Genomic DNA, 25,579 nt, shown 5'->3' on the forward strand with positions numbered 1-25,579 from the left:
CAGAGCCTTCTGAAAGGGAGGCAGTCTCCTCCCTCAGAGGAACCACCAGGGACTGGCACATGCCGTCTCCAGTCTCCAAAAGGCCAAAAGTAGCAGAGGAAGTTTAAACATGCATAATATAAGCACCCTGGTCTGTAAGTCTCCAAAGTCATTATCTTTCAATAGAACTGTTTGGACTGAAATTTTTCTGATTTATAGATTTTAGGGCCTAGTATTTCTCTCTTCAAAGAAAGCACAGGGCATTTCACGCTGCATAATTGTCATCCTGGCATTAAAGTATATTCACAAGTATTCCTTACATCCTAACCTTGCACCAAAGACAGCTTAGTAATAAATGGCTTTTAAGTAATACCAGCATAATTAAAAAAAAAAAAAAAACTTCACATAATGGTCATGCCTTACTTTTCTGCAAAAAATTTGGCATAAAATCTATGACAATTATGCAGTGAAATACCCTCCCCAAATTAGTATATAAAACCACAGAGCATTTAACAGATTTAATAAACTTAAATCTTCACTTTAAATCTTAAGAGGAGAAAAGTGTTTCTGGAAGAAGTCACTGTTAAGAGGGACACGAGGAGAGGCCTGTCCAGTTGTGATGACTGCTGACCACAGCCTGTGTTGGGCCACATCCAACCCCTGCAAAGCCAAGTTCTGTATGAATAATAAGGATTGCTTCTTGGGGGTAATGAGTTTTTACCATGTCTGACATTTCATGAAGCTAAAATGCAAATAAAATGACTCATCAACTCCTCCAAGTGCAAACACATCTCACACATGATATTAAGAAGCATAGTACATGGCGACAAAATGGCGAAGTCAAGAATGTTTACTGTGGCAAGTTGGTTTATTCAGCAACAGAATCATAAAATAGAAACATTACATTCAAAAGTGGAAGTAATGAGCATAAACCATTATTTTAAAACAGAAAAATGATAGGATCATTTTTAAAAGCCCTACAGAAAGAAAGCCTTTAATTTATAATGCTATTCTTTAATGATTAATAAAAATTAGGTGTTTTTTTTTCCATAAAATATCATGGTACCTGAGTATTACATACATTCATCACATATGACAGACACTATTAAAATTATTTAGTAATTACTTTACCTAATCAATTGTTTCCACTCACCTTAACACCTTTTCTAAATGCTTTCAACATATAAGAAGTAAATAATTACATTTACTTATAGATGAAATTTTCTGGCGTTCAGTTACCCAAGTACATATTTACCCATCAATTTAGAAAACTAACTGCTTACTATGTAAAAACTAGTTTAAAATCGTGATACTTGATCAAATATAATCTCTGACATTCTCATGATACTTCTCAGCTTCAAAAATGACTTTTAAAAAATAGCTTGGGGGTGAATCATTAATACATTCTGAAACATAGCCAAAACAAAGAGTTTGGTGTCGAAGGCTGAATTCAGAATAAGAACAAACTATTTATGTACATTAATTTAATAAATTGGTTCTTTGTTCAAAATCTCAAACATAAGTGATATTAGCAATATGCATACATGAGACCTAATACAAATGGCACTTCAGGGAAATTATTGCTTAACCTGGAGGAGAAATGTTACCATTGGATTCCTGCCTGGGGCATAAACTGTGGTTTTGCATTAATAAAGTAGGTTTTTCAATTCTCTGGCATTTAGTGACACTTTGGAAGCTTCCTGCTTATCATGTAGATATTTCAGATAAGCTCTAAAATTGGAGAAGACACTTGACAAATAAAACTCCCTCTTGGATGATAAAATATATTAATTCTACTATCACATAAATAGAACCAATCTGATTTATTTATCAGACAAGTGCTACCTTCTGAACCATCCAATCCAAATTAAATTCAACTCTGTGACAAACAATTCATTTTCTCATTAGGCAATCAATGTTCCCTTCAATCACAGCGATTCCCACCTAGCCTCTGGCCACAGCAGTCAGCTTTCAAACAAGTCCTAACCCTGTAGATCACGTAAAAAGATATGATTTCCTTAGAAGTGGGTTGAAAGAAATCTGCAACAGAGATGAATGTTAAAGAGAAAATGAGCCCTCCCTCCCCATAGTCAATGATCCAAGAAACGAAATTTAGATGAAAAAATGAATCTGTGGAGTGCAAAGATACAACATTTTGCCATGCTTCTCAGACTTTTCTTATTTTAAGAAAGGGGAGGAATTAGAGAAACACAGTATTACTGGTTTTTAGAGGAAAGTGGATTAAACAGTGTTTGTATTTTTTAAAACTCTTTCCAGTGTTGATTATTGCTGACCAGTAACTAGGATGGCCAGTGTATTCATTTGGTAACGCTAATGAAATTGAAAAATCCATAAAAATATACAGTATTTATCACTGGCAAACAAACCAGTAAAGCATAATATAACATAGAAGAGAAGGAATGTCACTTCATATCTGCTGGTTAATAAAAGCATTTTTAGTAAGAAATCTTATCATTTTTATAAAAAAGCTTCCCAATTTTAAATATCATTCCTCACATGCACATTGGAAATACTATCAATAAATGCTTTTATACTTTCAATATTCTTCATGGGGCACTGCTTTCAGTCATCTTTTTTGTCCGAGGTCCTATCTTCATGATCTTCAGGACAGACTTTATTACTTGCAACCGAGGCAGCTGTGTGGACTTCACTGGGCAGTGAGTACACATGGCTTGTCTGGAGGTCTAAGTATGTTGTAAATATCTTAGCATATTCTGGATGTCTTAAGGCAAAACATTTGAATTCCTCTGGAAGAGGAGGAAAGAAAATCCAATCAATTGGGTGAACCTTCTTTCGATAGGATGTAGATTAACAAAGGACTTTAATCATACAGTTGGAAAACTCTGTCACTCCACTCGCACACATGGCTCAGGGGAACATAATTTATCCATCGCTTTGGAAGACAGTTTCCCATTAGCTACTCAGCGTGAAGATACATGTACTCTGTGATGCATTAATTCTATTCTTAGATACACCGCCCAGAGAAATCTGTGCAAATAGTGTTCTTGGGGACATGTAGGAGAATATTCATAGCAACATTATTCATAATAGGTAAAAAAAAAATGGAAATAATTCAAAGGTCTATCAATAGCAGAAACTGATAAATTTTATGTTCATGGAACATAATAAATATTATACAGCAATGATGAACAGCCATGTGACAAAAACATGTGGGTGAATCTTAAAAGGGTAATGCTGATTGAAAAAAGCCAGATACAAAAGAATACATATTGAAAGAGTCCATTTATATGAAGTTCAAAAAACTTAGACAAGACTAAAATACAGTATTTAAAGAAGCACACATCTGTGGTGCAATGGTAAAGCAGGGCAGAGACTTCCTGTCTGTTGTCTCCCTACGCTGCCCAGGCTGATCTCAAGCTCCCAGCTCAGGCCATTCTCCTCTCTCAGCCTTCTGAGGAGCAGAGACTATGGGTGCCCAGTGCCCAGCTCAGAGATGCCCCCCTCCTTTTTCTTCTTTGTAGTAGTGGGGATTGAACCCAGGGGCACTCAACCACTGAGCCACATCCCCAGCTCTTTTTATGTTGTATTTAGAGACAGGGTCTTGCTAAGTTGCTGAGGCTGGCTCTGAACTCTTGATCCTCCTACCTCGACCTCCTGTGCCACTGCGCCCTTTTAAAGTCCGGGCAACAGGCCCCTCCTTTACAAGTGAGGAAGGGGTTGTGGTTGGGAAGGGGCACACAGGGTTCTGGGATTCTGGAAAAGCTCTATTTCTTGATCTGAATGGTAATTACATGGGTGTTTGCTTTATAAAACTTCATTTTGTCTTATGTTTTATTTCATTTTCTGTATTTTGAGTAATAAAAATATTTATAACTTTTAAATTATTTCTTTCAGTAATAATTTTTTTTTCAAATTGTTACCCAGGATTTTCTATTATTAGTGGCTTTGAAAGCTATTTTAGCACTTAACTCTGGTATAGAAAGATCAGTCTTGAAAAGCTGAGCCCTGGCTTATCATTGACAATGGCTTGGAAGGCATATAGAAGAAGACCTCTGAGGAGTGGACTTTTTTTTTTCTTTTTTATCAAGTGTTTTAGATTTAAGAGCTGAAACAGAGGTGTAGAAGGCTTACTAAGGTAACTACCAGGATTTGAATCTTAAGACTCTAGTGAGCTAAGGTTTTGTAAAATACAGTGTTGCCCTCGAGTTTGAAGTTTCTCTATCCTATTCGACATGAGTCTATTTTGCTGATGGAGAAGAGAACTAAGTGACTTTCAGGGTACCCGAGCTTGACAGTGGATTTACAGAAAGAACTTCAATTTAAGACTTGAACTAAAGTTCAAAAGATTAAGATCATCTGTTGGGATATCAGTGGCCTTAAAGAGGATCTCATTTCCAGTTGGCTAAGCGGAATTTGGGTTTTGACTAATGGAAAACCAAAAAGAGTTTAAGGGATCACATTCATGACACATGTCAACATCTATTTTTAAAATGAAATGATCAAGTACCTCAAACATTCCTAAAAAAAACTGAACTTGTACAATATTGGGGAAAGAGAGATTCTGTATATTCTGAAAAGAAAAAAATGACTGAACTTCATAAAACAAAGCATAGTTCCCTAAAAGGACAAATCATTTGTAGCATTATTTTTCTTTGAAATATTTATGCTGAATAGTTTTTCAAAATTTGGTAATTCAGAATAATAAAGAATTTTCCTTGTGAAAGGAAAATGGTCACAGAATTAGTATCCATGGGTTTATGAAGTTTCACCCTGGTACAAGTACTCCCCCCATTTCATCCTTTCGTGTTTTTTAATGCCCTCAATAGGTTAAGGGCCCTAGGCACTTAGTTACCTAAAAAGAAATGTGGGGCAGCCCAAAGGACAGTAGTTAAAAGCCGGTATGAGCTCTTTCCCATCCAGGGAGTCAGCAAGCTGAAACTCTGAACATCCTACAGGGAGGGGAGGTAATGAGAAATTAAGGAGCCCCCTCCGGCCTGACGGGGAAGACTGGGGAAGATAAGCCAGCCCAACTCTCAGGGCCACATCAAAGCCGGGGCAGGAATGCAAACGCCAGGGGAGCTAGCTCCCTGTCCTTCAGCCCTCCCTGGCCTGCGTGGCCGTGTGGACCTGGGCCACCAGGAGAAGGCATAGGCATCCACCACAGGTCTTCCTCCATGATTTTCCCTCCCGCACAGGGGCTGCAAAAGAGATGGCATGAGACATGAATGTAAAGGCTCACATAAACTGCCATGTCAACATCAGTGACTGTGACCGTGTGGCTCCTATCATTGTTGGTCCCTCGGTCCACACCCTCTACTGGGGATGTAGTTACAACCAGTTTCATGAACGTGTTCAGGGTTGTCATGCCAGGCTGATGGCTGTCACATGCAGCAGATCTAAGAGGCACCAAGGTACAGTCAATAGTGCAGGCTCTGATGTTCTTTGGCTCGATGATCTTAGAAAATTTACTTATATTCTTTGTCCTCAGTCAAATAAAAGTAATTAAGAACACTGATTAAACAGGCTTGCTGTGAAGATTAATTGAGTTAATGTATAGAGAATGATCACAAGATGCCTAGTGGTCAGTAATCAGGTATTGCTTCTGCTGTCACACCACTACCTCTACCATCATCGTGGTCACGGTTATTGCTACTATTAATCTATATGTTAAAGGAAACACTGTCATACCCTCCGTATAAACGAGGAGCTCCTACTGCCTACTCACCATAGGAAACAGAGTCTCCTTGGGCAATCTCCTTGAAGAGACCCGAAACATCGAGGCTGGGCAGCCCAAGGGAAGCCTGGAGAATGGTAGAAAACTCTTCCTTTGTTATATAGCCATCCTCATCAATATCAAAGAGCTGGAGGAAAAATAAAATAAACTATAAGACTTTGTCTCCTTAAGCCTTTGTGGTATGGAATGATCTTGGAAAATAAACTCCAATAATTCAAACATTCATGGTGCCCAGGCAAGATATATGAATGAAGAAAGTTTGGGCTCTGCTACTCTGACACTTATGTTTAGTGGTAGAAAGAACCAGAATTAAAATAGAGGCACGGGGACATGTGAATCCTGTTGGCTTCTGGAGGAGTTGATATTAAAGCCAAGTCTCAGAACATGAGGAGATATCCCAGAAGATATCAGGAATGGCAGGCGACTGCCTGGGGCTCAAGTCAAGGGCCTGAGAGGCAGATCGTTGCGATCATGGTAGATACAAAATGTGTCACCTAACCCTGCAGACGACGATGGAGGGCAGGTGAACGGAAGGCAGTCTTGGAAATGGGGTGTGGCAGGAGGTGAGTGAGTGCCGCAGTCTGGCTGGGCACAATTCAGGAGCCACTTGTCAAAAGAAACGAACTTTATTTTTAGAACCACACACGCCAAAAAAAACAGCTCCTCAGGAAAAACCTTCAGAGCCCAACTGCCACCACCGGCTTCCCCAGGCCTCTACCTCCCCCACTCCTCCTGCTCTTGAGGCCCATTGGCTGGGTCGTGTGGGCGGAGCCAAAAAAAAGTCCCCCAATGAGCAGCTCCCTAGTCTGAAAGGGCGGGGAAACAGCCCAATGAGCATCACCGCAGAGGAGCCAATCAGCTAGAAGTTGCTGGGGCGCTGTGAGCCAATCATCAGCCGGCAGCTGGAAGTTTGCTGGGGCCCATTGGCTGTGGCTCTCAACAAGTGAGGCTTACAGACAAGAAAACCAATTAAGTTTGGGGTAGATATGCAGGAAAGGCAGGAGGGGCAGAGCTGATAAGCAGAAGAGACAGGACCTGCGGAAGAGGTGTGCAGACGGAGAGGAAGGCTCCAAAGATGGCTGAGGCGCTCTAGGCGGGCAAGTGGGTGAAAGCAGGTTATGTGACCCCAGAGAGGGAACGAAGAAGAGCAAGAGCGAGCGAGGTCAAGAGCTGGACCTGGGCAGGTTAAATTTGAGCCAGTGGAGCCAGGAGTAAATGAGGGATTCAGATATTGCTTTAGGAGACTGATGAGGCGTGAGCTATGAATTCAGGTGAGAACTGAAGCCGTGGGCGTGTCCGCGCTTACCTGTGGCGAACATGCAGTTAGGCAAAGCCCTGGGACAGCGGCAGGCCAGGTGTGTGAAGAGCAGAGAGACAGACAGACGGAGAAGCACTGGAAGGAGACCAGGAAGAAGAGTGCATACCCTGGACGCTAAGGGAAGGTTTTCGTGCTGGGGAAAGAGGTTCTGATGGTGGTAACGGCCACCAGAGAAAAGTGCCATAGAAAGATCAAGCAGGAGGTAAAAAGGTTTGCTCGGATTTGGTGACTTCAGTCCACAGTTTCAGGGAACTGGAAGCCACGTGGTCCAGGGAATCAAGGGATGGACAGAAGAGCAAAGGCAGCTGGTATGACCGCATCTTTTAAGAAATTAGCAGTAAAGGGTGGAGATAACTAGGTAGCAGCCAGGCACAGAGGGAGGCTGTCTTCAGGAACGTTTGAAGAACGTATCATGGGTGGAGGGAAAAAGGCAGCCGAACGGGAGAGGCTGAAGGTCAGGAACAAAAGGGGGCAACCGAGAAGCAATTCACGTCCCAAGGTCTCCTAAGACTTCAATGGGGCCAGCACGACTCTTCACAGGTGCTGACCGGAAGTTTGCAGATCACTGTGCATGTGTTAGCTCTTAACCGGCCGCCACAGTCCACGTTCTGTGAGGGCCACTGTCAGTCCCAGCTTACAGACGGGAGAGTGGGAGCCCAAGACACTTAGGCACCTTTGCTCAAGTCACACAACTTGTAAGTGGCAGAGCTGGCTTCAAATCCAGGCAGATAATGTCTAGAGTTCCTGCTGTGGAGGTCTCTACTTCTGGTTAAAAATAAGATCAAAACCAGAGAAAATCAGAAAAAAAATATGGTATGAAAATTATAAAAGAACAACAGGCTCACAGCGAGTAGTGTTTTAATCATTCACACACATTGGGCGGGGGCATAACTTCTTGTCCCCAGAGCAGAAAGCACTGGATTCTAGGTCATTTCCCACCACTCAGCTCTTGACCAGGCAGGAGATGGTTGGAGAATGAGAAGTGAATCAGCGCCTGAAGAGCCCCGGTCCTTATGCACCTTGGACTTGGGACGGTAACTGCGGGATGCAGTGGCTGCACCGCCCCTCATCAGCGCTGGTGCTTCTTCAAGGCCTTCCACTCCTGAGCAATCCCTACAGCCTCTGTCCACAGCCCCGGCCCTGCCACATGGTGACCCTCCCTTCTGCGCAGGCTCCCTTCACCTCCTCTGCCTCTCCCACACCTACCCCAGGTCCCTCCCTCACCATGGCTCCAGCGTCTCCCTGCTCCAGTTCCCAGACTGATGGGAAACCTGCGATCTGTGCTCTGGTGGAAAGTCTGACACCCTGGTTTCCTCTGGGGGAATGGTACCCCCTACCACTGTACAGAACCCTGCAGGACTCTGCATCCAAACCTCCCGACTCTCCCACCAAATATGTGGCCCAAGGCCATTCAGACCCTCCCTGGAGGATGAAGTATGAACTGAGCTGCAGCTTGTTCACTTTAACTATGGGGGTGCCCAAGGGAGGGTTCCCCAGGGCCCGCCGCAGGGATAGTTACTGGTGCCCAGCTCTGAGCTCCCTTCGTCCACTCCCTGGCCCTACAACTAATGCCACTGTGGTGTCGGCCAGTCTCTCTGTCACTCACACACGAAAAACTCCACTAATATTTTATCTCTAAAGGTCACTGTGAAGGTGAAGTAAGGTAAAAGACAGCAGTTACTGCAGAGGCAGCCCAGGAAAGGATAAGGAAGGGTCTTGTGCATAAAAGGATCCTGCTAACCGAGAAACAGGAGTATGTAAAAACATCTCCCAAACAAACACACCTGAAAACAAAGGTTAAAGAAGGTTAAAAAAAAAAAGAAAAAAAACAACAATGTGAAGCATGACCCCCTCCTTACTGGAAAAAAGAGCTAACTATAGCTCTGAGTCTTCCTTTCTTCCCTCCCCCACCTCCAAACCAAAGTCTAGGCTAGACAAAATTCTCACGACTTCTTTAAAAACAGTAATTACTGTACTTAAGGGTCAAATTTTCTATCAGGTCTTTCATTGGTAAACCAAAGGTGACTCTCTGCCCAGCTAGACTTATAATTACACATACAATCCCATAACAGAAACAGAACTATCTGGATTGGAATAAGTTAGTTATGTGTGTAATTTTAGGGTTTGATGATGCATAAGTCTGTAAAAGCTGAAGGTTTTCAACTTTTTCTGAAGTTCTGGCCCTTGCCTTATGACCATCTGCTAAGAATCAACCACTTAGGTTGGTTATAGGCCTCGCAGTTAACTGAGTTGAAACCAGCACAGGATAAACAGTAAGCTCAGGGAAGCTGTTATCAATGATGAAGCACATGAAATTCCTGAGGTTTCCCCTGGGGGCCTCCAAGACATGAGAAAGAGCTCTGGGTGGCAGAGCCCTGCCAGGAGTCACCGTGGGACAGCCTTCTCAGAGACAGAAAGAGCAGAGCAGAAAATGGTCAGAGAAGGTCCATAGCAAAAAGCAAAGAGCATGCGCAAGTGTCCATGACGGAGACTGTCCCTTCACCTACAAGGGGATCACACGAGATTGGGACCTGCAGGAAACATCATGTGCAAATACAAACAGATGAAGCACCTTCACTCTCACAACAAAACACACCTCTCCATTTCTACTCCTGAGTGGAAGATGAAGTCTGGGTCCCGACAATTCATACTTTCATCAAGTTCTTCTGGGGGCCAGGGACACGGATTTTACTCATTTGCTCCCAGTTAGATCCCTTGCCTCCATGAAAATAATGTGCTAACACAGGAAGGTGGGAACGTGGAGATTCAGGAGGGTGTCCACCTGACATCTCGACAGCAACGTGAAGTCCATCTCAGATGCCACTTAACATATTTCTAACATACAGAATGAGAAAATAAGGGCAGGTCGGAATTTTCCAGATAGTGAATCAGAATGACTAGTGACAAATGGTATTTATAAGCCTCACTTGATGGCTTCAAAATGGAAAGGCTGAAAAGAAATAATCTTTAAAGTTAATTTGTTAAATCACCCATTCTTCCACCTAGATGTTGTTTCCTAGCTGCTTCCATTTTTGCTTAAATGAATGAATACTTGTGTTTTCTTTATTCTCAGAAGCAACTGACTTAATCACATTATTCTCCTGTAGATGTCACAGTAGATCTATAAACTCACAGGACAGATTCACTGATTTTCAGATAATACACTTAGCGTCAACACTTGTTGACCAAGGTGCTATCAGTGGGGTTGACAGTACCTTAAATGCCACCTGGATGATCTCCTCTGTGTTGGCCGGGTGACACAAGACGGCCAGGCCAATCACGTACTCTCTGAAGTCGATGGTGCCATCATGGTTCTGTGAAAGGACAGAGGAAATCGATTAGGCAGGTCACTGTTGAATTACTGCTAATCACGTCACACAGTGAAATTGAAATATGCCACACATCATCATGGTGCCCTGAGCCTGTCTGGAGGAAAGTGCTCACTTGGGTGGAATGGCAAGCACATGGTCCCGTCATTCCCAATTCAGAAGAAAATTGCATTTCCTGTTTATCAATAATTATAAGTATTTTATTAATGAGGCCATTTACTGTGGCCCTCCAGCATCCAGTGTGGGTTCCCAGCTCAGTCTCACCTTGACGAGATCCCCTGTGGAGGCAAGGTCTAGGACTGACACACTTAGTGCGACCAAAGCATTAATTTCACCATTACAGGTGCTCCTTTCAGAATGGCCAGCACCAAAGAGTCACCAAAGGGTGTTATGGGTTACTGAGCAATCTGCCACATTGAGAAAATGGGAAGGGAAGGAAAAGGTAAACGAGGCATGAGTAGAGGCTATATTCTTCCTCTCCTTCTGCTTTAATTTGCAGTAAACCATCAGCAATTGGAACAAACTTGGGCAAACTGGAAGAAACGGTTCAATAGCCCCTTGGGAGAATCAGGTCCCAGAAGATCCTGTGTTTCCAAGCCAATAAAAATGAGCTGTAACTAGTAATGATACACCCCGGAGGGCAGTTCATGATAGCAACATAAAAGAGTTGCTCATTCTATTCCAGGCTGTGTGAACACACAGTCTTCCTTACACTTTCACCTGGACAGGAACTCGGAGAGGGTGAGGACAGAAGAGAAAGCTCAAGACAAAGACAAAGCAAAGAGGGATGAGGCAGAAACTGAGGGAGGAGAGAGACTGGAGAAGGAAGAGGACTACGAGAAAGGGAAAATGAGAGTAAGAGAGAAACCTGGAGAGAGGGAGCGAGAAGAGGGGAGAGAGAAAGAACCCGTCAACAAGTGCAGTGATTATGTTTCCAGGTATTAGAATCATTTTGGCAGCAAAACCTTTAAGTAATAAATTCTCAGAAACACTGTGAGCCAGTAACAACAGGGCTAGAGCCATACTTCATTTGGTAGATTAATAAATGATGTTTGGCAATGACAAGAAGGTGATGTTGGACTGTGACTAAGTATCTGCAGCACTTCAGTCAAGAGCTCCTTAATGGCAAGGACTGTGTTCTTTGTGTGGCAGTGTATTTCCCTTGCCTAGCACACAGACAGTTGCTAAAATTAAAAAAATATATACTTTTTTCTCATCTGTCCTTACCTACCACTCTGAGATCAGAACTTCACTTTAAAACAGTATGGCAAGCATTCTTCTTCCGGGTTTCATGAATGAACTTGGGAAAGGAGGAAGCTGTGGAGCATCTGAAAAGGTGTATGCACATGTTTTTTAAATATGTATTTTTTTAGTTGTAGGTGGACACAATGCCTTTATTTTATTTTTATGTGGTGCTGAGGATTGAACCCAGCACCTCTTGCATGCTAGGTGAGTGCACTACCACTGAGCCCCAGCCCCAGCCACAGCCCTGTGTGTACATTCTTCTAAGGGAAAAATCTGGTAGCTTTCATAAGCTTCTCAAAATAACTAAGGCTCAAAATGTCAACAATTGCTTTCACCATATTGCTTTATCTTACTGCAGGGTGGAAACAAAAAGGAATGATAATTTAATTTCACGTTCCTACTAGAGAAGATAGAAACAGAGGTTTCAAGATTTCCCTAAAGTAACAGGGTTTATTCCCAAGATGGAAACTCGGGTCATGTGACTGCCATATTTGTCTGGAAGGTAGACAAGTAGGGAGCTGTCTTTTTTTTTCTTTTCTTTAATCAAGTTTATTGAGGTATCTTTTACATTCAGTAAAATGCATCCATTTTAAGTGGGTCGTCTTATTGACACATGGTGCCCCCTGGCAGCCACCAATCAATACTAACATTACATCCCCTGAGAAGTTTCAGGAGGCAGTTCTAGGGAACATAATTTCCTTCTAGGGCCACCACCCTTCAATTTTTTCTGTGCACCATGGAGGGCTGTTTTAAGGAGTCTTAGAGATTGAGGGGCTGACCAAGTCATAGCTGTATAGCTCGACACGGAAAGCTTTCGGTGGCTTTTCCCACTAATCAAAACAGAAGTCTTACATAGAGGTTCTGAAGAATAGATCTAAAAATGATGTACAAACGCTTAAATTACAATAATAGATTGCCTGCAGGATTGGAAATACTCCTTTGAATTTACTTTGTACCTCTATTGTGAGATATCCAAATTTTACCCACACTCCCAAACCTTATGCAAAACAGAGGTCAAGAATAGGAACTCACTCTGTGAGGGAGAAGGGGAACAATAATAGGTCCTTGCTATTACCATGAGTCACAGAACAAGGTAAAATTCTAGACCCTTAATTTTCACTAACAGTCTCTTATTTATGAGTAGTTTTGACTGACAAAATTATATTAAGGTAGACCCTTGACTTAGTCACATTAAAAAGTCTATGGAAGTTTTCTTTCTAGTAATGTTCAGGGGGAAAAAAACAGCATGTAAATTATTCTAAGGGATTATCTTACTATATTAATAAAATAAGACATTGCAAAGGTTCTAAATTCATAATAAAATTTGGAACTGGAAGGAATCTTACAAATCATCCAATTTCTTCATTTTTACTAATAAAAAAAGCCCTGAGATATATATTTCTCTTCAGGTTACAAAACTCACTATTGCTCTAACTGCAACTATAATTTAGGTAGTCTGAATGCCAGTCATTCAAAATAAAGCAAGTGACTTGATAAAATATATTTAAAAACAGATAAAAAGTTAATAGCAACATACACCGATTTTTGTACTTATGAATCAGTTTCATGACACAAATTAATTCACAAATCTATGGCTCTGTCTTTTAAATACTTACCAAGTTCCCTTGGAAGAATTATAAACTTAATAAAAACATCTAGACTTGAAAATCTTTTCAGGGCCATATTTCAAAGAAAGAGACCAGCTATTTGGTGGCAGTCCCTAACCTATCTATAATTTGTCCCAACCTGTCGCTCAGGTACAATGCAGAGTTGGAACCAAGGAGTTACTTTGAGTCATTGCAAAAAGATGTGTGACAAAGCTCCGGGATGTGGGCCTCATCCCCTTCAGGTCAACAAGGTCAGAAAATCAGAAATGCCCGTGTGTCACTGTGAGCCCCTCACCACCCAGCTGCTTCCATCTGCTTAGCTTCCAGGGCCAGAGGAAGGTTCTAGGCTGCTTGTTCATTTACCGCCCATTCAAGGAGTAAATGGCCCGATTCTCAAGTTTCAATTCTCTAAGGTTATTTCACAGTTGGATTTATTCAACATTTTTATTCATATGGGATAAGATAATCTTTATAACTTTTTAAGTCTAGCAATATTTAAGGCTATGTTTGGTATACATTTGGCAATGAAAAACTCCAAAGAATAGGGACTATTTTCTTTTTATTGTGTTTTTATAATTGATATAAAATTGTGTCTGCATATAGAGATAATCAATGTTCTCAAAGTAAGTTTAAATGTTTATATAAAACAGATTTTACTAGCCAGCAGCCAACAAAAGTCTTCAAGTTGTTGAAGGTAAACTACAATTCAAAGAAATGGTATCATTAAAATACAGTAAATTCTCAGTTATCCAAAGAATCAGAGAAGAGAAGTCTGTTTACTGGGATTGAGTCTGTTTCTACCACACAGATAAGTGTGTCGCCAATTTTCTTGGAATTAAATATTTTTAATTTACTTAGCATTTAAAGCAAACACTTTACAAAAGTAATTCTGGAAGTTCTTCAAGATCAATACACATTAACATCAGTACCCTGCAGTTGCTTCCACAAATATTTTTTACATCCCCATTCTGGGTATTTGTGCAATGCTGATAAGATTTCTGACTGAGATTGCTTTGTTAGTCAGCTTTCCAAAACACATGCAGTGCTCCTCAAAAATATTTAAGAAGTGACCTTGAGGATGACGTAGGAAATTTAAATGTTTTTGAAAGTTTGCGGCTCTTAACCACAAAGCTCCCTGATCCTTTCCCTGCTTTATCGGGTTGAAGAATTTAGTGGATTACATCAAGACGAAGTTATTGTTTTCAAAATCACATGGGATATTTTGAAATTGAAAGTATAAATGGTACAACTTCACATATTTTATCACTAGTTTCAATTTACTACATTGATTAATATTATAAATTTTAAAATAATGGAATAGATACACCAAAGACCTGCGTCTTAGGCTATAGTAGTCTTCCATTTAGAAATGGACAAAATTTTAAAACACTGTCAATTAATACTTCTTCTAACATTGAAAATATTCCTCCAAAACATAAAAGATTAAATGAAAACTAAGAAATTCAATCACTTAGGTTTGGACTGAAATTTTTAGTAACCATGCTGGTGACTACATACAAATTTATACAAATTTAACCCAAACTTAGAAAGAACAGAAGATACACTGGGGTTACTTCAGGATGCTTTCTCATCTGCATGCTGGAGAATCATAGGCAATCCCTCAACATGAGGAAGAGGGGAAATAACACCACCACTAATGTGAGATGATTGTCTTACCTTTTAATAAAGCAGTTACAATGATGTTTGAAGCAAAAATTTAACTACACATTGTCCTTCCCACAATCATCATGTGGGAAAATTCAATTAAAAACTTGAAATATTTGAGTCCTTAGAAGACATCTTGGCAACCTTTTCCATTCCTGGCTGCTCCAGACCTGACATATTCCTGGCTTCTTCTTGAATATTAATGTGTGGTTGCTGGCAATGAAAAACTCCAAAACCTCATGCTTATATAACCACACCTGGTCTAAGTAGCTTACCAGACCAAGTTGAGTTATAAGTCCCTTGAGGAAAGTGGACGTGCTCTCTGTGCTTGGCTCAGCTCAAAATTACATGTGTGTGGTGTTTCATAAATATTAAATGATGGTGATGATGGGGAGCACCCAGGCCCAATGCCAATCTCTCTCAGTTTCTCTGGGGATTTCTAATAGGCCAGTTACATCATTGCAACAGTTACAACTTTCTTCTGAATGAGTCAAAGGAGGAAAGAATAATTTATCTTCCGACTCAGGAGGACCCTGCGAAGAAGCCTGGGATAGAGGGAATGCATTAAAAAACAGAGCAGCAGAAGGGATGGGAACCCATTCAACAGCAGCCAGGGGAGCTGAGCACTTGCAAATGCAGCCTGTCTTGCTGAGCAGACTCACCAGGGGATCCTGGATTCTGCATTCTCCACTCTAACAGCCTGTATCAAAGTTATAAAACCAAACTAAGGGTCATGCTCAAGAAAGGCACAACTATCTCACCTCCTGGGTGGCAGTTTCTCAGCATCCTATCTTCCTTCTCCTGGACGTAGGGAACACTGACTTTTCTGTTTGGCCTGTTTTGGCTGAGACAGATTTGAAAACTATTTCAAGGAGACAGAGTACTACAAGTAGCAGTTAGGGCTGTCAATCTTGGCTGCTCCTCAGAATCCCCAGGGGAGCTTTCAGAATATCCATCTGCACGCCCTACCTCTAAAGAGACTACTTTAAGGTATTTGGAGCTGGGCTCAGGCATTAGTATTCCTAAAGACCTCTCTTGGTGAATCTAAACTTCAGTCAGGGCTGAGAACCACAGCAACATTTGTTCTCTATATTGCTTCATATTCCATTTAGCTAATTACTATTTGTTTTCTTTGTTAGTTTTTTCCCCCTGCCTACAGTTTTAAGATAAGCAAAAGAATTTTCCTTGCTCTAAGGTAAGGCAAGACATGACAAGCACTGTGTAAGATCAACCAGGCACGCCTAACTTTGCATGATATACATTTAAGAGTGATCATTTTGATTCATTAAGGCAACTGAAGACATTTTTGAACTATGGGCATATCCTTTTATTCCTCAATGCCCACGACTTTAAAAAAAAACACAAATATATTAAAATAACCCTAAATTTCTGTTTCTTTTACTAGAAAAAAGAACTAAAGAATTCTAGAATTTTAGCATTATTTAAAAAAAATCTACCTTTACATAAAATCCCTTAATTTCACACTTCTGAACCTGTTTCTATACAATTAAATAGGGTTCCTGGAAAGTACCTTTTATTTTTGTACATAATGAAAAGACCAGATGTGAATGAGAAAAACAGATTTTAAACTTCTCTCCTTCCATTTTTAAAAGAAAATATACCTCTGGAGTGCTCTGTTAATTTACTTCAGGATTAAAAAGAATTTCATTATTAACAACAGTCACAACAAGGACAAAGTTCCAAATGGTTGGAATTCATTCGCCCAATAAGCAACCACGCCTTAAATTCTACTCCACTAGAACTCCCCCGACTACCTCCCCACTACATACATACATCTACGTACACCTGCTATCTCCCGGGCTGATATACAAACCACTGAGCAGTTTTCAAAAAAAAAAAAAAAAAAAAAAAAAAAAAATCTATTTTAATTAAGGAGCTAAGGGTAGCCCGTTATCAGAAATGTGCAGGGCTCCTAAGAGGGCTCGTCCGGAAGTGACAGCTGTTGGGCTGGGTCACAGCAAGCGTGGACAGAGTGGCAGGACCTTCAGCAGTCCTGTCCTTCAGGGAGCCTCCTGGCTTCTCTGCCCACTTCAGGAATACATGGTCAGCTGCAGCCATTCTTGGATGGACACCTGAATCAGGCCATCTGCATCTCTGTCCAGGGACTTGAAGGCACGGAACATGGCGTCCAGGCGGACCAGGCAGCTGATGAAGTCGTTGAAGTCCATGCCCCCGTCCTCGTCGACGTACCGGCGGACGATCATTTGGTAAAGCTGTTCATTCAGCTGGAAGCCTGCTGCCTGCAGAGCTTCCCGCAGCTGGGACATCCCCAGAGACCCGGAACCGTCCCTGACGTACTGCAGGTAGACGCACTGCCACCTCTTGATGTTGTTCCACAGATACTTGAACTCCTCGAAGCCCAGCTTCCCCGTGGTGTCGCTGTCCATGACCGATACGATGCTGCGGCACGTGTCCAGGTTAAATCTGGCGGTCTTCAGATACTTGTGCTTCGCAAGGACTTTGTTGAGAATGTTCATCAGGTCAGTGGCACCCACCTCCATGTCGGGTCCAGCCAGCTGCGCAAACTGGTGCCGAAAACGCCTCACCTCCTCGCTCTCCGAGGCTTCCACGGTGGTGAAGTGCTGCTGGGTGGGCGGCGGCGGCTCCGGGGTATACTGAGCGGCAGCAGCCTCGCTGATCAGGTTCACAATGCCCCCCACGATCCCGCCAATGCTTCCTCCTCCTCCTCCTCCTCTTCTCTGGACACCTCCTCCCATGAGACCTCCAAGAGCTTCTCCAAGACCTCGATCGGCCCCTTCCAACAAGGCCTTTGCAAGAAACATTCTTTCAACAAGCAAAAGTGTAAAAATTTCAGCAGCTTTTATCTCCTATACCTGGGAGACAGCATAGGGAGAGCGGGGGTGGAGCGCAGGTAGCTCAGGTGTGGGAGAACTGGCTTTTCAGACCTGCTCCACAGCACCACGCCTCCCCAAGGGAAGTCTCATCTCCACCTGAAGTTGCCTGATGCCACCAGGTCCTAGCACCTGCCATACTTTTAGAGGGCCTCAATAAATTGTTTTTGATTCTTCCAGATAAATATTGATACATTATTCTATCGCCACACATGAGAATATTTTACATAGAAAATGTAAAACTATACATTTCTACCTGCCATTGCTTTCTTAGTTCTTTTTCTCAGCACCTGAAAGGCGGTATGCATTTTCCCAGGAGGAGAAGGTAAATGATTCAAAGAAATCGTCAATTTCTTTTCCTAAGGGATATTTCTTATAAGGGGAGTGTCAAAGAATTATTGAGCATCGGAAAGATACTTACCAATACCCTGTCTAGAGCAGAGATCTTCAAAGTCCAACGTTCTTAAGAAAAACCTGGAAGAGGGTTTTTAAAATGCCAGGTGCCCAGGTCCCACCCTCAGACATTCTGATTCTGGAGCCCTGCTTGGGCGGGGTCCATGATTATATTTTGGGATTTTTAAAAAGTATATCATTTATACAGAAAAACATACAAACTGTAACTGTACGGCTCAAAGAGTTCCATTGATGGTACATATCTGTGTCCCAGCACCCAGATCCAGAAACGAACCTCACCAGCACCCCAGAAAAAGCTTCTTTCTTCAAAACTTCTTTCTTCTTATTCACCTCTGCCAAGGTAACTGATATCCTGACATCTAGCACCATAAATTAATTTTTGCATCTTAATGAAATAATATAGTATATACTTTTCATCTTCAATTCACTCCTCCTCTCATCCTAATTCTACCTCCTGTCTCTATGAATTTGACTACTCTGTATGGCTTATAAAAGTGGAAGTATGTAGCATTTGTGTCCTCTTTGTGACAGGTTTACTCCACTTAATGTCTCTGATGTTCACCCATGTTGTAGTATGTCTCAGGATGTCATTCCTTCCTGGGGATGAATGATATCCCATTGTGTAAACATGCCAAGCTCTGTCTTTCCATTCATCTGCTGGTGGACACGTGGGCTGCTTCCCTCTTTTGGCTATGGTGAAGAATGCAACTAAGAACATGGGTGTACAAACACCTGTTTAAGTACCCAATGTCAATTCTTTTGGGTATGTGCCTAGAAGTGGAGTTGCTAGAGGATATGATAATTCTATTTTTATCATTCTGGGGAACTCCCATACTACTTCCCACGTTGGCTGCAACATTCTATCTCCCCCCAGAAGCTTGATGTTGAACATTTTTTCTCCTGCTTACTGGACATTCGTTTAATCTTCTTTGGAGAAATGTCTATTCAAATCCTTCGAACATTTTTAAATTTTTTCTTTAAATTATTATTATTGTTGAATTGTAAAAATTCTTTAATATTGTGGGTACTGATTTCTGATCAAATATATGATTTATAAATATTTTCTCCCATTCTGTGGGTTACCTTTCTGCTCTGTTGTTCTTAGATGCATAAAAGTTTTAAATTTTGATGTGGCCTTTTGTTGTCTGTGCTGTTGTTGGTAATATATCCAAAAATCATTGAGAAATCCAGGGTCATGAAACTTTTACCATGTGTTTTCATCTAAGAGATTTATGGTGTCAGTTCTTTTGATTTATTTTGGGTTAATCTGTTTAACAGTGTGTTTTAGTCAGTTTGTTTTTTGTTGTTGTTGTTGCTGCTGTGACCAAAAGACCTCACAAAAACAATGTAGAGGAGGAAAAGTTGACTTTGGCTCACAGTTTCTGAGGTCTCAGTCCTTAAATAGCTGACTCCATTGCTCTGGGTCCCAGGTGAAGCAAAACATCAGGTAGAGGGCATGGAGGAGAAGAGCAATTCTAGACATGGCAACCAGGAAGCAGAGGGAGAGCTCTGCTCATCAGGGACAAGATAAAGCCCTAAGGGCACTTCCCCAGTGATAGACTTCTCCAACCACGCCCCACCTGCCTGCATTACTGACCACTAATTACTATCATTGGATTAATATACTGATCAGATTAAGGCTCTCACAACCCAATCATTTCACCTCTAAACTTTCTTGCATTTTCTCACACATGAGTTTTTTGGGGATGCCTCATATCTAAACCATAACTTGGTATAACGTAACTTCATTATTTTGCACATGAATACAGTTGTTGAAGCTCCATTTGTTGAAGACTGTCCTTTCCGCATTGAACAGTTTTTGTACCCTTGTTGAAAATCACTCTATCATATATACAAGGGTTTATTTCTGGGATCTCTATTCTATGTTATTGGTTTATGTGTCTCTCCTTATGCTTGGACTATTTTGATTACTATAGATTTGTAGTGATATAGTTTTGATACCAGGAAATCTGAGACCTCCAACCTTGTTCTTCTTTTCAAGATTGTTTTGGTTATTTCTAGATAACTTGAGCTGTAATACATATTTTATAATTGGTTTTTCTATTTATTTTTCTTGAAGCGCTTCTTCTCCTGTTTCTCCAGTTTCCTGCCTGAACCACTGTTTTCTTTATGACGTCCAGATTCTTCGGTGGAACCTCTTCAGTCTCACAGAAGGACAGTGCTGCTCCTCCACTTGTCCTTGAAGCTTCTCCCCCAATACACTCATGGGAACATCAGAGAAACAATCCATCTGTGAGGTGATACTGCATTTGTTTTCCAGGTACCAGGAGATACTGCCTTTGTTCTTGGCAGCTGCTGGGCCAATGAAGGTGGAGTGGAAAAGGAGTCCCTATTTTAGTGTGTTACCCCTGGTCTTCAGGGCTCTGGAAATTGGTCCCTTTGCTGGGCCCTGGGAATCACTCAGACACCAGGACTGTGGTTTTTCTATTTCTGTAAAAAAAAATCATTGCTGGAATTTTGTTTGGGTAATACTGGCATCTTAAAATATTAAGTCTTCTAATTCATGAACATGAAACGTCTTCCTATTTATTTGTCTTTAATTTCTTTTAGCAATGCTTTGTAGCTTTCAGTATACAGGTCTTTTAACTTCTTAGGTTTATTCCTAAATATTTTATTCTTTTTGATGTTACAATAATGAAATTGTTTTCTTAATTTCCTTCTCATATTGTTCATTGTTAGTGTATAGAAATGCAACTGCTTTTATGTAGTGATTTTATATCCTGCAACTTTGCTAAATTCATTTCTCAGCTCTAACTTTTGTGTGGAATCTATAAGGCTTCTACAAATACAATCATGCCACCTGTGAACATGGATAATTTTGCTTCCTCCTTTCTAATTCACATGGCTTTTATTCCTTTTCCTTGTCTAATTGTGCTGGCTATTATTTCTACACTATGTTAAATAGAAAAGGAGAAAGTGGATATAGTAGTCTTGTTCCTTGTCTCAGAGGAAATACTTTTGATCTTTCTCCGCTGAGTCTGACATTGTCTGTGGGCTTTTCATAAATGGCATTTATTATGTTGAGGAACATTTTTTTCTATTCCTAGTGTGTTGAGTGTTTTTATACTGAAAGGTATGGGATCCTGTCAAATGCGTTTTCTGCATCAGTGAGAAGATAACGTAACAATGTGATTTTCCCCACTTCCTTCTCATAATGTTACGTATTACATGGGTTGATCTTTACATACTGAACCATTCTTGCATTCTAAGAGTAAATCCTACTTAATCATGGCGTACAATTCTTTTAATAGGTTACTGATTCTGTCTGCCAGTATTTTGTTGAGGATTTTTATATCAATAGTCATATGGAACACTGGTCTATAGTTTTCTTTTCTTGTAGTATCTTTCTAGACTATGTTATCAGGGTAATGCTGGCCTCATAGAATGCGTGAAAGGATCTGGCCCCTAGCTTTTCTTTTGGGGGAAGTTTTTGACTACTGATTCAGTATCCTTTCTAGTTTTACAGGTCTTTTCAGATTTTTTTTTTCCTTCAGGATTCGGCCTTACTAGATTGTGTATTTCTAGGAATTTGTCAGTCTCATCTAAGTTATCCAATTTGGTAGCATACAGTTGTTCACAGCACTTGTTTATAATCCTTTTTATTTCTATAAAAATTGATAGTTATGTTTCCTCTTCTATTTCTAATTTTTTGGCTTGCTTCCATACTTGGATGCTTTCTTCAACATTACATTTGTGAGATTTGATTTTCTATTTTTAATAAGCATCTTCAGAAGTCAGAAGTCAGACTGTAACAGGAAATCCCACGCATACTTTGAGAAACCCTACCTTTGATATTAGGTAGAGTCAGATAGTCTTCCAAGTATTCAAAAATTGTATTCGTGAAATCACAGACTTACAGACTAAACTATTATAGCACTTTGGGTCTTAATTTCAAGTCTGCAAAATGATGATAATAGCATCTCCCCTGCTTACTTCAAAGTAATTCAAATGAGACTTTTACATATCTATGAATATGCCACAGTGAAACCCCAACATTCCCTGTAAGTACTATACACCAATAAAAAAATTTTAAATAAAAAAAATTCAATCTGATTTATTATATCAGGTCTTAGACCCAGTGCTTAGGATACAAATGCAAATACAACAGCATTGCTGTGCTCAAGGACCACGTAGATCCACAGGGACTAGTTATAGTTATAAGCTGATGACCATGTTCACATTTCTACTATTAATACTAATCTCCTACATTTGTATAAAATATGTTTTGGTATCTAGGTTTCATAAAATTCCTCTTAAAATCATAAAAGTATTCCAGATGAGAAAAAAAGAAAACAGAAAAGTTAAGCAAGTATACATTTTCAAGATCATTTGTCTAATGCATTGTAAATTAATTTTTAAGCCATACAGTGCTAGAACTGAGTAATGATGAGTCCTACTATTATTTGGGAAAGAATAGTAGCTAGGGGACATTGCTATCTTTAGGACATGGGAGAATATCATGCCTCCTTCTGGTATAGCCCGTGGTTTAAATAAAACTCTCCAATGACTAGTTTTATTTTTCATGGGTACAATGAAATGATCTCTGTGAACACCAACAGACAAATGTCTTCCTTAACCACAAAGAAAAGTACCACAAAAAGACTGCCTGGCTTTTAGGATTCACAGAGGCCATCTGGCCTTGGATGGATTTAAATGCATGCACAGAAGCTTCTCTCAGAGGAAACTGAATGGGCTTTGTTTTGTAATATTGCAAATTAACTTGATAGCATCCACTATCATACAATGTGCTTCCTTATGCCCACCTGAAGTGGTTTTTTTGCTACAATTTAAATTCAGTCCCTCTTATTTATTTTCTGTGAAGAAGGAGGACATTTGGTTAATAATTTCTCATAAGCCATCAGAGAACAAAAGACAGGTATTAGATTAACAAGCTTTTTCTTCTCTGGACTATCTAATCCCCTAAGGCTATTTATTAGAACATTAATAACAACCAGAGTTCCATCTTGGAGGGAACTCTACAGAGCATCCTTGGAGAAAAAGGGTACAAGAAGAGGCCACACCTAATGGAGAATTTCACGCAAATTTGTGAAGGAAGAGTTATTGAACTTTAAACAATGACGTGAATGTTATCAACGACATTATTCACAGTAGCCCAAAGTGGAGACAACCTGAGTGTCTACCAACTGGCGAATGGATAAACAAAACAGAACACATCCATATCAAGGGATACTATTCAGCAATAAATTAGAATGAATTCTTGATACATATTACATAGATGAACCTCAAACATTATGCTAAGTGAAAGAAGCAGGGGCTATAGCTCAGTGGTAGAGCTTACCTAGCATGTACAAAGCCCTGGTTCAATTCTCAGTACCATAAAAGAGAAAAATAAATAAATAGATGGAAAAAAACCAAACACAAGACACCATATATTGTAAGATCTCATTTACATGAAATAGCCAGAAAAGAAAGGCAAGATTATAGAAAGATAGATTATAGAAATTAATAAAAAGTAGATTGATGGTTGCCTAGGGCTGGGAGATAAGTAGTTGACAGGAATTTACAGTTAATGCCACAAGGAGTCATACTGAGTTGATAAAAATGTTCTAACACTGATCGTTGGTGCTACACAACCTGGTAAATGCATTTTTAAAAAAATCATTGCATTTGGGCTGGAGATGTGGCTCAAGTGGTAGCGCGCTTGCCTGGCATGCGTGCAGCCCGGGTTCGATCCTCAGTACCACATACAAACAAAGATGTTATGTCCGCCAAAAACTAAAAAATAAATATTAAAAAATTCTCTCTCTCTCTCTTTAAAAAAAATTTTAAAAAAATCATTGCATTATATATACTTGAAGTAAGGAAATTCTATGGTATGTAAAATATGCTTTGAGGAAGTTTTGTTTTTAAGTCAATGCTAACAGCATACAACCCCCTTCCTGGGCTAGCAACCCTTCTGCAAATGAAGAGGATGAACAATGTGCTCCCAAGGCTCCTCTAGCTCTCCAGTTCTACGAGTCTAGATTTCCAGTGACAGCAGCGGCCTTCTCTTACATTCAGTTAAGGGTCCTTTTGGTCCCTGAGCCTTTCCATGCTACATATCAACTTAATCATTCTGTATCTTGAGTCTGGTTCCATTAATTTGAAGACAAGCGTATTTACCCTTATTCCCACTTTGACACACTGACTGTTTCCAAAGAATTCCTGATCTCAACCCATCAAGTAGGTGGCTCCTTCAAACAATTCCAAGAAGGGAGAAAAGAACCTGGTTTAGACTAACATAAGGACCTACGACTCTGAGTTTGGGTCAAACCTCTCGATCAAGTGGGAATTTCACCTCACTGCAATGTGATCAAGACCAGACTCTCCTAATTTGTTGATAAGAATGTCACATTGGATGAAATCAAAAGCCTTTCTAGAATCCATATAGATAATATCTATTTTTCCCTTATCATTTTGGACTGTCACTTTGTCATCAGAGGAAATTAGATGGGTCTGACGCAATCCATTCTTTACAGAGCTCTGTTCTCTACTTCCTTAAGGTCTTGAAGGAGGCCAATCATTGATCATCTGCTTTAGTTCAAAAGTCAAGATTGAGTTTTATGCAGACTCCTTCACTTCCTCTGTTCATCTCCCTGCTATACAGGCATTGAAAAGACAAAAGTAAAGTACATGATTCTCAGGTCTAAACAGATATTTCTAGTACAACAGCCCTCAGACAGAGAAAATAGAGTGATGGGCCGATGGGAGTCAAGTCAACCTGAGAACTGAAGAGGAAAGGGCTCAGATATATAGAATGACTTGGCTTTCAGGATGACTGAATAGAAAAGTTCATCTGTTCCACCCAGAAAATCATAGCCTTTACTAAAAAATTATATAATATGAATTAGAGTGGGTTTCACATTGCAAGTCCCGGCAAACTGAGATTGGAATCAAGATGCGTTCTCATGTGAACTATTTAAAACTGTATTACTTATCAAATCTGAACTGCAAATTTAAATGATAGAAATTTTACAGTTTATTTTCAATCACTAAAGCCACCTAGGTATCCTGCCCCAACTTTCAGCATGAGAAAAAAACCTGTAGGAGACAACACCCTCCCTCCCGAACAGGAAGGGGCAGAGGGGACGCCTGTTATTACTGGCACTCCAGACTGACACTTGAACTGAAACCAAGAACAGGACAGGCAGGAAGAACTTGGGATAAAGAAACATTCATTCCACATAATGAAACAGTAACAAAAGATTTACAGAAGTTTACAATAGCCCCAAAGCCTGGGTTGCCAAAGTGCTAAAGTAGACACAAACTTTTCCTGTCTAATATTTAAGCGAAGCACACTGCAATGCCAGAAGCAGCGAGCGAGTACTAGCTAGCAGAAACAAGAAACCTCATGGCACTAGTCCAACTGTTTTTATAGAATGGCAATAATAACTGTCTAAATTTTACTAGGC

At 40.4% G+C, this 25,579-nt stretch overlaps 2 protein-coding genes across 5 annotated transcripts in view; both read right to left on the minus strand.

Annotated features, from left to right (window-relative positions):
- Positions 1-828: 828 nt before the first annotated feature.
- The window catches only part of Lpcat2 (lysophosphatidylcholine acyltransferase 2), a 54,104-nt gene continuing 29,353 nt past the window's right edge, over positions 829-25,579 (minus strand). For 3 of the 4 annotated variants that reach the window (XM_015488728.2, XM_048792173.1, XM_048792172.1), the window contains 3 exons: positions 10,229-10,327; positions 5,687-5,822; positions 829-2,747 (listed from right to left, as the gene is read on the minus strand). In XM_015488728.2, the coding sequence (XP_015344214.1) occupies positions 2,563-2,747; positions 5,687-5,822; positions 10,229-10,327 (420 nt within the window). In that variant the 3' untranslated portion in view covers positions 829-2,562. Of the gene's footprint in view, positions 2,748-4,721; positions 5,358-5,686; positions 5,823-10,228; positions 10,328-25,579 lie in introns of those variants that run through there. The other variant, XM_048792171.1, reaches the window with a different exon arrangement.
- Positions 13,138-20,595, minus strand: Capns2 (calpain small subunit 2). Its single transcript, XM_048792174.1, has one exon. It carries the CDS (start codon positions 17,661-17,663, stop codon positions 16,911-16,913), a length of 753 nt encoding a protein of 250 aa, XP_048648131.1. The 5' UTR covers positions 17,664-20,595; the 3' UTR covers positions 13,138-16,910.

This window comes from Marmota marmota, unplaced genomic scaffold (genome assembly GCF_001458135.2).
Source record: "Marmota marmota marmota unplaced genomic scaffold, marMar, whole genome shotgun sequence".
NCBI classification, from domain to species: Eukaryota; Metazoa; Chordata; class Mammalia; order Rodentia; family Sciuridae; genus Marmota; species Marmota marmota.

Excerpts from the sequence above, each read along its gene's own strand:
- Capns2 (XM_048792174.1), bottom strand. The coding sequence starts at position 17,663 with ATGTTTCTTGCAAAGGCCTTGTTGGAAGGGGCCGATCGAGGTCTTGGA.